This window comes from Lemur catta, chromosome 7 (assembly GCF_020740605.2).
Source record: "Lemur catta isolate mLemCat1 chromosome 7, mLemCat1.pri, whole genome shotgun sequence".
In the NCBI taxonomy this organism is placed as follows: Eukaryota; Metazoa; Chordata; class Mammalia; order Primates; family Lemuridae; genus Lemur; species Lemur catta.
In genome coordinates, this window is record NC_059134.1 from 91,401,460 (window position 1) to 91,419,757 (window position 18,298).

The 18,298-nt window shown below is 41.4% G+C and overlaps 1 protein-coding gene across 3 annotated transcripts in view; it reads left to right on the plus strand.

The window, feature by feature from the left end:
- The first annotated feature begins 10,650 nt into the window (after positions 1-10,650).
- ALKBH3 (alkB homolog 3, alpha-ketoglutarate dependent dioxygenase) overlaps positions 10,651-18,298 on the plus strand; it is a 28,651-nt gene continuing 21,003 nt past the window's right edge. Inside the window, exons 1-6 of one of the 3 annotated variants that reach the window (XM_045557854.1) lie at positions 10,651-11,006; positions 12,405-12,552; positions 13,052-13,152; positions 13,832-13,866; positions 15,718-15,765; positions 17,243-17,346. In XM_045557854.1, coding sequence (XP_045413810.1) covers positions 12,474-12,552; positions 13,052-13,152; positions 13,832-13,866; positions 15,718-15,765; positions 17,243-17,346 — 367 coding nt within the window. In that variant the 5' untranslated portion in view covers positions 10,651-11,006; positions 12,405-12,473. The remainder of the gene's footprint in view (positions 11,007-12,404; positions 12,553-13,051; positions 13,153-13,831; positions 13,867-15,717; positions 15,766-17,242; positions 17,347-18,298) is intronic. The other 2 variants (XM_045557853.1, XM_045557852.1) reach the window with 2 other exon arrangements.

Consider the following 18,298-nt stretch of genomic DNA (forward strand, 5'->3'; position numbering starts at 1 on the left):
TATCTCATATCTAGAAGTGGAAGTTCTATGTGCTTCAGTACATCAGGTCAGATTCTCCTATGTAATGGATCACTGACTAGTTCATCATTGCAAAGCCATTGTTCTGTCCCTGAGAGGATCATGATGCAAGACCTGGAAGAATCCTTTCACACTCACATCTTATAAATATGGTTTCTTCCCAGCAAGTGGTTCTAGAAACCTTCTGAAAGATACAAGGCCACTTTTTAAAATCTCCAGTTTATCTACAGTGTTATTGCATGCATAGGAATAATGTGGGCTTGTGATGTTTTTTATTCACGCACCCACCATAGTGCAGATATTGGCTGCATTCAACAATTGGACAAACCAAGAGTTGTGACTGCCAAGCACCACACAACCTGTGGAAAAGCTGTGAATGATCTCGGATGGACACTCAATTTAACAGCCATGCTGTGTTTAGTTCTTTCAGTGCAAAAAACAACCTAGGCGCATCAGTTTAGTTTCCACGCTTCTCTACATATGGATTTACTTCCAGAAGGTAGATAATTTACTCCTAAGGCACAGGAGAAATGGTCCAGTAGTCATTAACTTAATAATCTCAGGTACTTTATTTATTTAGTAATAAACTGATTGAATATTTGTTGACAAGCATCCTAACCACTTGAAAGAAAACAATCCCTGTCTTAGGTACACACCTAAAACTAATGGACTTGACAACAATTTCAAAGTAACATCATTCTGTGAGATGGAAGACAGGAGGAAAGGAGAATGAGTGTTTTATGCTTATCCTATTAATATGTTTCCTGCCATACGTAAGTTAACATTCAATGTTTATTATGCCTCTCACAGCCTGGGGGATCTGGCTCCTTTCTACCTCATCTCACAACTCTTTCTCTCACCCTGTATTCCCACAGGAACCTTCTTTCGGCTTCTCACTTAGTTTGATAAATTGATTGCAAAAATGGCTCTAATACTCTACTGCTCTTAGTATTCATACTCTTTGCAATGTAACTTTGCAACAACTAAAAGAGGTGGAGTCTATTTTCTCCACTCCTTGACCTTGGGCTGGCTTGCTTTGACCAATAAATGAAGTGGAAGTGATGGGCTTCCATGCCTGGGCCTCAAGAGTTCTCGTGTTTGTACACAAGCCCCCTCCCTCCATCAACCTCTCTTTCTCTGCCACCACAGTTAGAAGCTGCTTGGTGACCTTGCTCAAGGATGAGAGACCATATGGAGTCAAGGCTAGTCTAGACCAGCCAACCCCCAGCTGCTGACCCACCTCTTGAACCTGACCCAGATCAGCAGAACTCTTAGCCAAGCTAGGACTCAGCATACACTGGGGACATTACTTCACTAGTTAGGTCCCCATGGTAGAGTCTCATAGCAAATATGACAACTGTAATACTTGTTTTGTGAAATGTCTATCTTCCCTGCTAAACTATAACCTCCATAAGAACAGGAACCAAGTCTGTTTTGATCACTAGTTTGTCCCAAACATCTAGCACAGTGCTAGTACTCGGTATTTGTTGAATAAATGAATAAATCAGTGACTGTATAAGTGAATCTTAACACAGCCCAACAGATAAGGAAAACTAAGGCTCCCAGACCTTAAGTAACTTGTCTGAGGTTACCCACCAAGGGATTCATAGGGCTGAGATTTGAACTGAGACTTGTCTGATATCACGGTTTTTACACTTGAAATGATGCAGTTCCCGTGGTTCCAGTAGCTCTAAAGAGGGATCTGTGAAGCTGTCTAGATAAAGCCATCAAGAATGACTTATAACCCAGGGTCTGCTGGATTACTCTGGCTGCATTCAACAATTGGACAAACCAATGGTTGTGACTGCCAAGCACCACACAACCTGTGGAAAAGTGGTGAATGACCTCACGTGGATACTCAATTTAACAGTCATGCTGTGTTTAGTTCTTTCAGTGCAAAAGACAACCTAGGCACATCACTTCACCCAGCCCTTCACTTTTAAAGTCACTGAAAGACACCAGCTATAAGGTCTCAGGAAATGGCTCTATCTAGTACTTTAGGAATAGCTCTGTCTTTCCTAATTTGGCTTTCATTCTGTTATGTATTTGCAGAGAAGTGCCACAGTGGTATCCTATGGCATTTTGGTACAGGCTTGTCTGTAAAATGAGACTAATACTAATAATGCCTACACAATCAAGTTCTGAAATTAGATCAGCACATATGTGATTGGAACAGCACTTCGCACACAGAACACTCTCAAGAAATGTTAACTCATATTATTTGCTACTGTTTAGAAATAAGAGTGTGCAAATGTTGCCTACTCCTTTAGGGGTAGCATAATTATCAGAATATTTTTGAGCCATCGAAATGCTACATACTTTAAAAGCTTGACATAATTCCCTATTCTCCATAAAGCCTTTACTAATGACTATAACCTCAAGTGATCTCTCCTGTTCCCTGGATTTTTGTCTGCTCGTCACAATTTCACAATTATGCTGTTTTTAAATTGTACCTCACATAGTTTACCCTGTAGTTCGTTGGAAGGAGATGTTACCTCCTGCAGCATCTATAATTGTGCTGGGCATGGAGCAGAAGGTGTTCCTGTCTTCGTCTGAGGAAGCGTCCTCTACCCCTCAATGTTGTGTGAAGTTGGCAGAGAACTGAGAGTCTCACGGCAAACATGCCACAGAGTTGGCAGGCTCCCTTCCCACCCTCCTCCCTCATGCTGGGAACTGCTAAACCTTTGGCAGTGAGACACAGGCTGGGAATTTCTCTGTGCAACACCTTCACTGAGAAATATTAGCATGATGTGCCATTATTTTCCTTGGGTTGGGTTTTCTCAGGAATATAGCAGCAGGTGCTCCACAAGCTGCACATGATGGAAACAGGGAATGTGTGGCAAGAGACTGGTGTGAAAATCGGCAACTGAAAATAGGCTGCAGTGTGTAGCTCACTCAGAATCAGCTACCAGCATTTAAAGCATCTATCAGTTTTGCCATCCAGGGGATGAGATAACTGTGGAATGGAAAGTGATCACCTGCAGAAAACAGGCACCTGGAAAAGTACCTACAGAGAACTCTGCAGGTTCTCACAAAATGAAACAAATCATTGTTAAAAATGCAAATTCCTGGGCCCCACCCCAGACTTACTAACCCAGAATCCTTTTTGAAAATTTTTATTTTTATTTATTTGATTTTTAGTTTACATATGATTGACATATAATCATACATATTTATGGGGGTACCTAATGATGTTTTGATACAGTGTATAGTGATCATATCAGGGTAATTAGCATGTCCATAATCTCAAACCTTTATAATTTTTTTTGTGTATTGTAACCCAGAATCTTGATGGGGACCTGGAATATGCCTTTTTACAGCATCCCGTAGTGATTCTGATGCAAATGATCTTCCAACCACAGGCTCAGAAATGCTGGTTTTAAAGTGGAGGTGAGGCCACCAGCAACATCCACTTTAAGAGGGTGGTCTCAGGGAAGGAGAAATGAGAGGGAACAATATAAGCACGAAGGGCCAGGGACAGTAAAGGCCCAAACCAGAGGCAAATCAATGATATGTGGAGGCCAGCCCTGGGCCGGCCAGTTGTTAGCCATTGCTGCCAAGCCCTGGTATGACAATCACACCATCACAGGACAAACAGGAGTCAGAAACTACATAGTAATTTGGACAGAAAAAAAATAAAAAATTATTAATCATAATAGGAGATAACCTACAAGGGGAAAAGGAGAACTCCAACTACACAGGTATAGCAGATGCAGGGGACGGCCACTACCTACCTCTAGGTTGAGGCAGAACACCAAGGAAAGAACAAATCTGGAACAGCTCCCGCCTGCCAGGGCTAAAGATCCAAACCTCACTGGAGAAGATACGGCCGTGATTCTCTGGATGGTGGTGAAGTTTGCTGAGGTGCTGTGCCGGGGAGCTCACTGCGGTGCTTGGGAAGGCATCCAGGGCGAGGTGCCAAACATTGCTGGCCACGGTGCACTATAGGGCCAGCCGAGAGGACGTGTTCATGTCTTAGGGTGGCCATACAAGTTACCGCAAATGGGGTGGCTTAAAACAACAGAAATTTATTCTGAAGGCCAGAAGTCCAAAGTCAAGCTGTTGTCAGGGACATGCTCCCTCTAAAGCCTCTAAGGAAGGATCCTTCCTTTCCTTGTCCAGTTTCTGGTGTCCCCAGGCATTTCTTGGCTTGTGGCAGCATCACTCCAATCTCTCCTCCACCTTCATATGGCATCCTCTCCTGTGTCTTCCTCTTTCCCTATGTGTCCAAATCTCTCTCTCCTTATAAGGACAGCAATCATTGGATTAGGACCTACCCTAATGCAGCATGACCGCATCTTAACTTGATTACATCTGCAAAGACCCTGTTTCCAAAGAAGGTCATGTCCACAGGTTTTGAGTGGACATGAATGGGGGGCACTGTTCAACTCAGAACAGAGGAGCACACAGGAACCAGGAAGAAGAGCCCTTTCCTCCTTCAGGTTCCCTTCAGGGTCCTCTACTAATGAAGCTTAATATTGGGTCAGCTGCTAAGGGGAAAATCTTCCAGTATCATAAGCAGGCAATGAAGGGTGAGTTTGGAGATGAGAGTCAATGTGGGTTCATAACCCACACAGCCCACTCCTTTAGCACCCTTCTACCCACACTGAACTTCTGTAGGACAACACAACTCTATGTTCCCACCTAATAAGATATAACTATGCTTCATTTAAGTGAAGAAATTCTCATTGTTTCCCCAAAATGAAATTCTAACAGGCACTATATTCACTGCTAACCATGTTAAATACTCTTCAAATTCAATCATAATCCTCCTGAATATTCTGTTACCTAAAACTAAATTGTAAAAGTTACATTATTTTATGTCCAACAAAGTGCACATGAAACAATGGTGAAACAAGAAAAGAAGGTGGTTCTCACATACAAATAAGCACATACATATAACTAGCAAAGAGAAAATACACGAAGATCAGTATTTGTTTCTGTTATTGGCTATGAGACCATAGTTGATAGCTATGGCTGCTTCTTCCGCTGCCCCTTCCACATTTCTCTTGCCCTTAGCCAGAAGCCCAGCTGACTGATTTCTTCACCTGGTGGAGCAACACAAATCTTCATTCCTGATCCCAGTTATTAATCATTCTGCTTTTTTGTTGTTATTGCTGCTGCTATAGTTTTCTGTTAATGTTTGTTGCTGGACACAAAGTACTAAGAGGCACCCCAGAAAATCCCCTTGGTTCCAGGCACGGTCCTCCCTGTGGAAGCATTCCCACCCTGGGAACTCAGACCTCCAAACCAGCAGTGCTCAGTGTTGCTGGGAGGAGAAGCAAGTGCATTAATAAGTATGTTAATGAGAGGAGTCACTCTCATTTCCATCCTTAATTCCCAGAGCTATGTATTCTGGTTAAGCAGCAGAGATCACAATATCATGATCTCTGATCAAAGCATACACTGCACCCCATAATATGAATTCCTCCTTTTTAGGTGTTGTCTCCCAACTGGGGCCATAACTGTCTTCAGTAAGCCATTCCATCTTTCAATTAGTCCAACTGTTTCCAGTTGGTGGGGAGTTAATTTCATGGGCATGAGCCCATTTATGTACTTCCTTTGCTGTGACATGAGTTCCTTGATCAGGAGCAATGCTATGGGCAATACTGTGATGGTGAATAAGACATTTGGTGAGTCCACAGATGGTGGCACTGGCCAAAGCAGTATAGACGAGGAAGGTAAATTCCCATGCAGATAATGTGTATATTCCTGTGAGGATGAGTCTCTACCCACTCTATGATGGGAATAGTCCAAAGTAATCAATCTGCTACCGAGTGTCTGGCGGGAAGGTGACATATGGAGAGCTCAGGATTGGTCTCCTATTGAACCCCCAGAAACTTCACTGAGGTTGTGGGCCCCTGAATGTTTATGGAGCTTATCTCCCATCCTCTAGTTCACACCTGTCTTATTAAAGCATCTAAACCACTTTCTACCTTCTACTGATCATATCCAATCAGCATTATGTCATCATTACAGTTAACTGGTGTGATATTTTGTGGAATATCAGAATGATCTGTGGACTCTACTGTGGCAACAGCAGAATTAAAGTACCTCCGAGACAAGACTGTGAGAGTACACTGTTGGTCCTGCCAAGTAAAGGCAAAATGTTTCTTGTAAATTGACATGGAGAAAAGGACATTAGCCAGATCAGTAGCTACACACCAAATGCAAATAAATGGTCATGTTAATTGGATCAGTAAAGATATACATCTGGGATAGCAGTGGCACTGAAGCCACCACCTGATTAAATTTAGAATAGCCCACAGTCATTCTCCAAGATTCATTTGACTTCTGCACAGGTCAACAGAAAATTAAATGAGAATGTGATAAGTATCATAATCTGATTCTGTCAAGTCTTTGATTGTGGCATAAATCTCTGCAATTCCTCTAGGATGTGGTATTGCTATTGTTGTTTTACAATCTTGGTAGGGAGGGGAAGTTCCAGGAGTTCCCACTTCGCCTTTCCTACCAAATGGCTCTTACCCTATGGGTCAGAGAGTCAATGGGAGGATTCTGCCAGTTTCCAAATATGTCTAATCCAATTATAGACAGTCCCTGACTTATGATGATTCCACTTGATGATTTTTTGACTTTATGATGGTGTGAAAGCAATACACATTCAGTAGAAATCGTACTTCAGTACAGCAATCAATTACATGTGATATTCAACATTTTATTATAAAATAGGCTTTGTGTTAGATGACTTTGACGAACCATAAACAAATGTAAGTGCTCTGAGTATGTTTAAGGTAGGCTAAGCTAAGCTTCGATGTTCTATAGGTTAGGTTTATTAAATACATTTTCAACTTATGGTGTTTTCAACTTACAATGAGTTTATTAGAGTGCATCTGCATACATTCAGGAACTGGGGAAATAACCATGGATCTATAGACCAAATAGGTCCATTGGGAGTCAAACTTGCGCTAAGATTCCATCTATCACCTGAACATCATGAGCCCTCATTTTCACTGGTGGGCCACAGTATCTTAGATTCCTAGGAATTAATGACAGTTCAGAGACAGTGTCTACTAACTCCTAAAAGGTCTGGGTGTTTACTTTTCCCCAACGTGCAATAATTCTAGTAAGTGGCTACATTTACTTGGATGAAGGCTTGGAGGGAAATTTACAGTATAAACTTGTGGCAATGGTATAAGATTCTTCCTCAAGGAGATCTGGCCTCTCCTTCAATTTAGAGGCTTGGGCCTGTGATATGACTCAGGTCTGGAAATCAGGTGAGAGACCATATCTATCCACTGTGGCAACTCAGGTCAGGTTTTTGGTCACTAGTCCTAGAATTTTTTCTGTTTGATAGATTGAACAATTCTCTAGTAGGTTGCCCATCTCTTGCATTCCTAGAGATACCAAGCCACTACAAAAGATCCTTACAGGCCAAGGTATTATGATTACTGATATGACCCTGCTGCTCATAGGGTTGATGTACCCACCTTTAACAATTAAGTGCTGCCACTTGGCCTCATCATCTCCACTAAAACCAGGGAGCCTAACTCATTGGTGGACATCCCTCATGGTCACACCTGGCCTACGAAGAGCAACCACAGAGCTTTTCAAGGATGCAGGTGCTCCCTTCTCCGAAGTATTTCTCAATGCCTTAGAGAAAGGAGTGTCTGTTGGGCCTTTTGTGGGACACAGTTTTTGTGTTTGTATCTGTTGTGTGCAGGTCAAGGTCATACATGATAAATCCAGTCCAACATTTCTGCCCACCCCCGAAGTCTTTGGTCTCCCTCCTCCGCATCATGGTTTGGTATCTCAATAACATTAACTATAGACCACCACTGAATTAAAGGTTCAGTAAATCCACCGAGTAAGCTGTTGGAGTCACATCTAGTTGCATAAGTCAACACACTATGTCTCTAAGTGCATCTCTAGTAAATGCATCCACATAAATTAATTTGGCCTGATCTAGTATTATAAACTGCCTTCCTTTGTTTAAAACATGCATTTCCATGCATGTTCCCTAGTTTCCTGCTGATATACATTAGCAAAGTAGTATAATTCTTTTGGTGTGCAAGCTATTTTGTCCTCTATCACAGTGTGTACCTGCCCACCTGGAGCATTATGAGATTTGAACCTAGTTATGGGTCTGGTGGCAATGGGGCAGAAGGAGGGGCAGTAAGTTGTGGTGGGGCTTGTGGAGAATGAGCCTCACTTTCCAAGTCATCTGCTCCAGGTGAGGGTCTAGCAGTGCTTTCAAGCAAAGGATGACTTGTATCCTCAGACATAAGAGGACAAGCTACTTCCACTGCCAAAGAAGACACAGGGTGACTTGCTGTTCAAAACTGTCAGTTAGCTGGGTCTAAGTGGAGTTCTTATTTCAAGTTATGGGACTCCATTCCTTCCCAATTCATGTCTTAACTTTCACAAGAGAAACTCAGCAAGGCTGTAAATTCAACTAACCTTCGAATTCAGCCCACAAGTAGTCAAACACTGCTGGCCACTGTGCACTGAAGAGCCAGCTGAGAGGAGCACACTGTAACCAGAAAAAGCCCCTTCCTATTCTAATATTCCTCCAGCACCCTCCACTGATGAAGCTTACTACTCATTGGGCCAGATGGCAAGGGAGAAATGCTCCAATATTGCAATCAGGGCAGTGAAGGGTGGGTTTGGAATGGAGAATCAATGGGCTGATAACTGGCAATGCACTTCACTTTCATTCCCTCTCCCATGGTCTTTACCACCACCTCCTGATGAAGACTCAAATACTGCAAACACAAATAAGGCAACCAAGACCCAAATGAGGATACCAAGACCATCAAGAACATATTTCTAATACTACATACACACATGTATCCAGGGTAACCAGACATCTCAGTTTGTCCAGGACTGTCCTGGCTTTAGCACTTAAAGTCCTGTGTCCTGGGAAACTCCTCAGTCCCAGACAAACCAGAGCAATTTGTCAACCCACATGTGTCCCAGAGGTTTTCAAACTTTCTGTGCATCAGAATCACTTGGGTACTTGTTAAAAATGCAAGTGATCCTGTTAAAAAATGCAATGATTTCAGATGAAAGTGGGTCATGGACTGATTTTTGAGAAATGCTATACTTGGAGGCTGAAGAGGTGTTAATCACTACTTTTAGGACCTCTTCAATCCAGACTTCTTTGTTCCTGTCCCAAAACTATGATCATTGAAAAGAAAGAAATGGGCCGGGCACGGTGGCTCACGCCTGTAATCCTAGCACTCTGGGAGGCCGAGGCGGGCGGATCGTTGGAGCTCAGGAGTTTGAGACCAGCCTGAGCAAGAGCGAGACCCCATCTCTACTAAAAATAGGAACAAATTATATGGACAGCTAAAAATATATATAGAAAAAATTAGCCGGGCATGGTGGTGCATGCCTGTAGTCCCAGCTACTTGGGAGGCTGAGGCAGAAGGATCACTTGAGCCCAGGAGTTTGAGGTTGCTGTGAGCTAGTCTGACGCCACGGTACTCTAGCTTGGGCAACAGAGTGAGACTCTGTCTCAAAAAAAAAAGAAGAAAAGAAAGAAATGACATCTCCCGGAAGACACAGACAAGGTTTTTGAGCCAGAGGCAGACACTGACAAATTACTAGTTGATGGAAGGAAAAAAAAAAAAGATAAAAACTGTAGTCTGGACTTACCACTTTCTCTCCTTTCAGTTCTAGAATAAATCATTTTTTCTTCAATGTCACAAAGTAGAATAAATAATAATATATGCTGTGAAAATGGATTTGATAGTAACAACAATATAGGTACATTGATGGGGTACACTGATTTTCCTGCAGGTAAGCACTATCTAATACCAGGCTTAAAGATTTCCACAGTGATTATGGTTTGGTAGATATTAGAGAATGACTTGCACAAAATAAGTTCAGTACTACTTTTGCTATTTCACATTGTGAGGTACATGATTTAACATGGCCACTTCAAAGATGTTTCTCAAGAGTTCAATTGGGGTGAAGAGAAGACACTCTTTACATTTATTGAGTTTCTATTGTGTTCCAGGCATTGTGCTAAATTCTTTAAATACATTATCTCATTTAATCTTCCCAACAGGAGTTACGTTCTTGCCCTAGATTACACACCTAGTAAATGGTGGATCCGGAGTGAAAAGTAGGTCTGTTCACTGAAGCAAAATTTGCTGAGCACTGGAGAGCCAAGACGAATTAAGGCGTGGTCCTATGCCCTGTTGTAAGTGCAGTGATGGGAACTATGCACAGGATGCAATGGGAACAAAAAGGAGGCGTATGTTCGGCTCTCCATGGCTTCCAGAATAAAATGCAAATCCTTTTGCTTAGCACATCACGACCTGCACCCGCTAACTCCCTCGCCCTTCCACCAGCCCCGCTGGGATCGCTCTTTCCTCCATAGGCCAAAGATGCCAGTGCTTGGATGTCTCCAGTTTCAGGGAACTCACGTCCCGAGGACCTCGGCCTAGGAGGCACGTTTTCACGTCCACCTGGGCCATACGCCGACGCCCCATACTGCTCCACCACACCCTCCACCCCTGTCTTCCGCTCCAAGCCCGGCCCCCTCATCGGTACCCAAGAGACCAGGTTTTCCGGGAGCGGGTAAACTGAAGTCGCCGGACTCTAGGCGGCGCGCCGGAAGTGGCGGCGGCGGCGCGCGTCGTCGGGAGGAAGTGCCTGATGCCGCGGCCCGTGGGTGGAGTTGCTGGAGTCGGTGCCTCACTCTTAAGCTTCCCCCGTCCACCGGCGGCAGAGCCGGCCGGGGCAGCGGGGTCTGCTCCAAGGCCTAGCGGGTTTGGACTCGCCCTCCCGACTTACTGCTACGTAACCGGGGCTGGGGGGGTGAGGACCGCCCCTGAGGTCTCTTTCCAGGCGACCTTCGGCGCCTCCTGGAAGAGAAGAAGAATCTAAATTAGGGAAAGGAGCTAACCCTTATCCAGGACCAGGCTCTTTCACCTGCGAGGCTCCCTCAATCTGCACCTCAGCCGTGAGGGAGGAATTGATCATCCTGTTTACTGAGGAAGAAACTGGGGCTCAGAAAGGTGACGTAATTTGACACAGGTCATGCAGCCGGGAAGTGACAGATCTGGATTCAAAGCGAGCCCTGGCTGGCGCCAGAGTCCTTACTCTTTACACTGCAGCAGAATTCTCAAGCTTTATCCGCATAAAAAATTCCTGGGTGGAGGGTGGCGTTAGTTAACAAATTGTGGGACTCCACAAATCGAGTAGGACTGAGATGGGGCTCTGGAATCTATTTTCCAACAGTTTTTGCCTGACAGATAAAATATCGCTCCCCAGTGAGCAGAACAAGAAGGGGAGCAGGTGATAGCATTTCTGGGGACTATAGCTAATTGTCTTGTTAAGCTTTTAAGACCTCAATCGAAAGAAAACAAACGGGGCCTCCTGGGATTGGAGAGTTGGTATTTGATTCTGTCATTAACTCTTTTGGGTGCTTGGCAGCTTCTGTCATTTCCCCACCAATTAAATGAGATGAATTACATGCTTATCACCTGGGGGAACTTGTTAAACATACAGATTCCTGGGCCTTGCTCAGCTCTCCTGGATCAGAAGAGGTGGGAGGTAGGGCTTGGGAATCTATAGGCTAAACAAGCTATGAAATGAGCTTGTTACCTTTGAGAACTTGAGATATGAAGCTTTCTTGGATAGACCCATAAAGAAAAGGATTATAGATTCGGAACATGTGGCCTCAGTTTTGTTTTTTTGCAGCTGTGCATGCTTCTGTATTTGCTGTGGGCTAAACTTTTATTGGTAAAATGTCGAATTAGTATTACTGGCCATTATGAGGTGGATTTTTCAGTTAGCTGAAGACAAGAATTTTATAAAAATAGTACGTTAATCTACCTACTGTTGATTTCCTGAATGACTTTGGGTGAGTCACTAAACCTTGTGGTCCCCATTCATGCCTGAATATTGTCAAATCCCTACATTGCTTGTTATAAAGACAAATGCCTATATCCATCCTACATCAGATTTTTTGGAGGTGGGCCATGGGTGTTTTTAACAAGCTTCCAGGGAAATTTAATGCAGCCAGTGATAATGGAGTATGGAACTACACTTGGAAACTGAGTCTTAGCTTATTTCTCAATGTCCATGGAGGTGAAAATGGGAGTATTACAGTTCCCTTATGTTAGGCCCTTGAGGACTAATATGAATAATGTGGTTTGTGATAGATCCTGGTTTTGGAATTTCTTAACATGCCCTTTCTTGTGAAAGAAGCAAAAGTGCTATGACAAGATTACAAAAGATGACCGCTAAAACCAGCAGCCCCAAATGACTTAGGTTTCTTGATCGAAATACTGTGATGAGAGAAATTGATTTTACAGGGAAGCTCTGATTACCATGGACTCATCTCTTCTGCCTAAAAGTATTAAATAAACTTTTACAACCCTAACTAAAAACACTTTTTTAAAAAAAAACAGATACCATGGTGTAATTTGAGGAGCGACATCTTCTGAAAACTCAGAACAGAAGAAGCCTTTTTGGCCAACATGGAGGAAAAAAGACGACGAGCCCGAGTGCAGGGAGCCTGGGCTGCCCCTGCGAAGAGCCAGGCCATTGCTCAGCCAGGCCAGAACCGGGGACGGGGGGCGGGGATGCGTGTGTGTCTACAACTGTCCTCTTATTTATATCCTTTTGGTTTATAACAGTCTCCCGTTTCAACTGATGTTAAAGAACTGTTTAAGGGGCTCTTTTTCTGTGACAGGGGGTCTGGTCGTCATCTGTGGTATATGTATCACGCTCGTGCTCTCTAAACCTATACCTTGCTCTTGCTGTATAGTCCTGTCTTGCTCCCCCTCAATAAATTTCACCTCATGCTTGCTTTAAAAAAAATTGTTTAAAATGTAACTGGTATTTTGTCTGATTTTGTTGATGATGAGCTAGGGTGGGTCTTCAGTGATCCTCATATTTAGTTAATACCCTCAAATCTTTCAGTGTGTGTTGAGTTTACGAGTTAGTTTCTAGATGTCATAGAGGTCATCCCCAAGTGGATTTCATTGGCCCTTGCTCAGCAGAAGTGATGAAAACAGACTTTCCCCTGGTTTGAGGCTGTTCTTTCCTGTTTTAGGTACCACTGCTAAGAGCCACCTCCATCAGATGCCTGGTCAGACCTGGAGGAACAAGGACCATCTGTCTAACAGAGAATTTGTGTTCAAAGAACCCCAGCAGGTAAATTCTTGTTTCTCCTTCAATAGTAACAGAGATTTGCTTATAAAAACTGTATTCACATAGTAGATGCTCAAATAGTGACTGAATAAATTCACTAATAAATAGTAGAGCAAAAGGACTATAATAATAAAAAAATGTGATGTATTTCAGTTCCTTCATATGTCTGAGGATTCTTCCTAATCTGCCCCCAGTTTATGGTCATATATTATTACCATTTATTTTTGGAAAGGAGGCTATACCACGATGACAGGCTAGAGGCAGTACAATACTAGAGCTTACATCGGTTATCTAAGTTCTGACAGTCCTGAAACCATGCTGCCTTCAGTGCTACTGCAGCAGACGTCTTTGGAATTGGATTGAAATTTCAGTTATTACAGCAAAATGCTTGATTTATCTTCTATTTCTAAAAAAATCTTCTTTATGTAAAGAAGGTTTTTCCAGAGCTGCAGCCTGCTAGGAAAATTGATTAATTGTATCATCTTTTATTGTCTGTTAGCAAGTGTGAAGTAATTCTAAGAAGAGCAGAAACAAGGGTCTCTAATGAGGTAGTGAGAAGTTGGAATAAAAGGGATAATTTTAAACCTGATTTATTTTGACTGGAAATGGGAGGATATGGTAAATCAGTCTCCCTGAGGATAAGGAATTATTCTAGAAATAAGATCTGCCTATTTCCTTGCAGGTAGTACGTAGAGCCCCAGAGCCACGAGTGATTGAGTAAGTAATTTGCTGCCTTCCTGTAACTTGCCCACAGTGAAATGGAAAGCCTGGATTCTTTCCCTCACCCTGTTTTCTCCATCTGGAAGAGAATGACCCAATAAGTGTCTTAATTTTAGGCTGAGATAGTCCCATCTGAGATGTCTTTAAATTTGATTTTTTGAGAAGACTTTCTGAATTTGTTTATAGTATGGAAAATATAACTGGGTCTCTGTACGTCAAACTCTGATTCTGGTGTAAATTTCCTGGCCCTATGTCAGGATATCTGTGAATACTAAGCTAACACATCTCTGGTAAAGACAGAAGGGGATTTTTCCTGAGTCATTGAAGCATGGCTGTATGAGAAGCCTTTAAATACCGGTAATTTTACTAGCAATGCTTATGAAAGCTGCTAGCAATGTAGATGACCTTACAGTCCATTTATTAAAACCACATAATTGTTTGGGAACAATGTAAATGATAGTAAATATTCCTCCTATATTGATTTGTGTCTAAAATGTCCTTGTCCAGAATTGATGAGAGATGCTTTGCCTGCTCTTTTCCTGCTTGTCAGTTTCCATCTGACATAGATAAATTGTTAGTAGAAACTATTCTTTTATTTTAGCAAATTAGCATTAGGTGTATGTTCTTGCCCATGAGCAATCTGTCATGCTGTTTGGCTGTTTGCAGGTTGAATTGTGTACCTTAGAAAAATTTGAAACTAACACAAATGACAACATACTTTCAAAGAGAGTATCTAGTCTTGGCCTTGCCACTAGTTAGCTATATAACTAGTCCTTCAGTAAGTTTTTTCCATCTCTCTGGATTTCATTTTCCTTATACGTGAAATTAAGTGTTTGAGCTGTATAATCACTTAAGACTTAATTTAGTTCTGATAGTGTTTGACTGTTTTAAGGCAATGTGGTATTGCCTTCATTGGTAATAAAGAGAATAAACAAAAACCATGATGCCTGTTACAATGTATAGATGGGACATTCAAGCTGAAAAAGTTGACAATTGTGAGTTTGCGAGTCAGAGAAAAATGAAAGAACCCATTCTAACTTGGCCTTAGAGTTTGTCAGTTCTGGTTATCTAAAGTTAACTATGCTAGATTTTTTTTTAATAGCCAGAAACATTCTGCACATTTGAAGTGAGCAAGTTTCTAAATGTGGGCCAAAATATACCACATTAAAGTGTTGTATTCTCTGTATAATCTGGGAAACTTTATGTACAACTTATGTAGAAATGTGGTAAATATGTATGACAACTATGCCTACATTTTGGCTCAAAGAGGTCCACACATCTACCTAAGAACCTAGCTCAGCAATCATGAACTGCTAACTCCCATGACAGAGGATGATATGAAAACTGTCCGTTTATATTATTCTCTATAATGTAATCTCTCTCTGAGAAGGATCTGACACAGTGTTCTTGATAGATGAACCTATCCAGTCTGTGTCACTTTCTCATCATGGACCTCACTACCTGGCACATTTGTAACAGTTTTATATGTTTCTACATTTGATGTAATTCAGTAAGATTTTATTGGCTATCTACTATGTGCAGGCACTAGGAAACAGAGTAATAACCCTTGCTCCTAAGGAGCTCACAGTCTAGTAAATGAAATAGACCTGTAAACAGATAAATTGTAATCTTGTACATTATGAAACAGTAGGCCTATATTTTTGGTGTAGTAGCGCAGAGGATGAGATGATCAACGTGACTTGCCTGGATTAAAGGTAAGGAAAGGTTTAGAGGAGGTGATGCGGAGCTGGGTTTTTTGAAGGGTGAATTAGAATTTTCCACTGGACCAAAACTGGAGTGTATTGTTTTGCCTCAAACCCAACATGTCCGTTTCCTTTGTTTCTTTAGCAGAGAGGGTGTGTATGAAATCAGCCTATCACCTACAGGCGTATCTAGGTAAGTGAATCCTCACTAGAAAGTGATCATATTACAATGGAATGGAGTCTTTTAAAAGTAAAAAAAAAAAAAGTGATTATAATTATCACCAAGTTATATTCTCTTAAAATAGTCTACTTTCTTATTTGAAAAAGGTAACTTCTGCCCCTTAAATTCTTGGGAAGCAAAAATTTGGTAATATCTCCTTTTTATGTACTATTTCTAGCTTCAAAACATTTTAGCAGGCTGTCAATATAGTAACTGTTACTTCCCAGGTTTTTAGAAGAGGAGATGAGGCCTAGGGAGATTGAGTACTTTTTCCCAAGTGCCACATAGTAGTTTTATGTTAGAGTTGGGTCTAGCCTGGACTTCTATGTTGTGCTATGTTATATTTTTATTATATTGCATGTATTATTATACATATATTTTTATATTAATCATGTGTTATATAGTGTATTATATTGCTACACTAGGGTGGATTTCAATAAAATTAAAGTATATACTATTTAGGGTATATTAAGCATTAGTCATTGTTTTAAAAACATTTTGAAAGCATCATCTTATGCACGAGTATACTGACTGTCACTATAAAATGAGACGTTTAAAATAAATATATTAGAACTTACATATTTGAATGAATTGCTTTTAAAAAGCTTCTGCTGGACTTGGCTCTGTGCAGTCCATTGGCACTGCCATTGTTATAACCTTTTTTGGAATTCCCCTTTAAAGCAAGTCACACATGAAAACCGGTTGCATTATTTTGGTCACATGTCATTGTTAATCTGATATGGCTTCAGTTAGCTTTGGCTCTTTCAGAAAATCAAATGCACTTTCAGAAAGTGAAGATTTGCTACCACGAAGACTATTCAAGAGAATGTTCTGTGGGCTTTCAGAACATTTCTTAAGAAAGATATCCAAAATGATTTTAAGCTGAACTGGGATTGTTAAAATAAGCTTATATTTAGTGGGAAAAAAGAACCCTCATCAGAAATGTTTACCTTGATACAGTCATAATGATCTCGAACTTTCCCTAGAATCAGCATAGTCTCAGAAGACTACCAATTATTTAAATAACACAGGGCCATGCATCTTATTAGTTACTCTATTTATTCTCCACAGTGACCCTGTAAGGTAGATATCATCTTCAGGTTACAGATGAGAAAACCAAGGTTCAGAGAGGTTAAGTAACTTGCCCAAGGTTTCACAGCTAAGCAGTGCTGGAGTAGTATTTTAATTATGATCTATAGAGGCCATGATGCATCATCTTTTTATCCTTCACTGCCTCTTTTATTTGTCTTAACATGAAAGGAGCTTATTTTACATCAGGAACATCATGACCTGGGTGATATTAGGCTCTGCTTACCATGGGAGCTGTGGTAAGATGATTTCATCATCTCACTGGAAGATACATCCAGATTAACTTATTTTCCACTAACAATAAGAGTCTAACTCATCTTTTCCATGTTCTTTGGTTATTAATGGTTCTTTTTGTATCAAGGGTGTGTTTGTATCCTGGCTTTGTTGACTTAAAAGAAGCAGACTGGATATTGAAACAGCTTTGTCAAGATGTTCCCTGGAAACAGAGGACCAGCATCAGAGAGGGTAAGTAGATTTTTGAGGTTGCAGTTGTTGCTGCTGGTCTTCTCCAAAATGTTCTCTAATACTATTGCCTCTGCTCACCACAGCTAGTCTTAAACAGTGTTTCAAAACCTGAGACCTTAAGGATGAATAGAATTAGCCAGTCAGAGGGGACAGGGAAGAATATTCCAGGCAGAAGGAACAACAGGTGAAAGGCCCAGAGATCAGAGAGAACCTGGCAAAAATGAAGAGGTGAGAGTTCAAGGAAACAAAGGAAGTCCGGTTTGGCTAAACTGTAGTTAACATACTTATCTCCCTTTGCATTTGTTCACTGCCTCTATTAGTTCAAATGGTGCCAACTTTCCTCTTTCTTTATAGAAACTTCCAGAGCTTTCTTTTTTCTGATCCTGTTTTGCATACATTCTTTCATGATCCTTCTTACTGACTTTTTATTCTTATGTAACTTTCACCAGAAAAATCCAGTCTTCTTTAGCTTCAGCATCTGTACGCTCCTGAGCTTGTAAAGGTGACACAGCAGTTTATTACCTGACTTAAACCTGCTCCTCTGTGGGCATCCACAAGCCACCAGTGCCTGTTATACCCCAGATGGTCACTGGGGGGCGTCTGTACTCTAGCATAGAATTTCTTTTCTGGCACAGTGAATGAATTTAAATTTTCTGTAAAGAAAGAGGCAAAGTATATACAGTTGTCCCTTGGTATCCATGGGAGATTGGCTCCAGGACCCCCTGTGGATACCAAAATCCAAGGATCCTCAGTCGCTTTATGTAAAACAGCACAGAATCTGCATATTACCTATGAACATCCTGCAGTATACTTTAAATTTCTAGATTACTTATAATGCCTAATACAATGTAGATGCTATATAAATAGTTGTTATTTTGTGTTTTTTATTTGTATTTTTTATTGTTGCATTGTTATTTTTATTTTTTTGAATATTGTCGGTCCATAGTTGGGA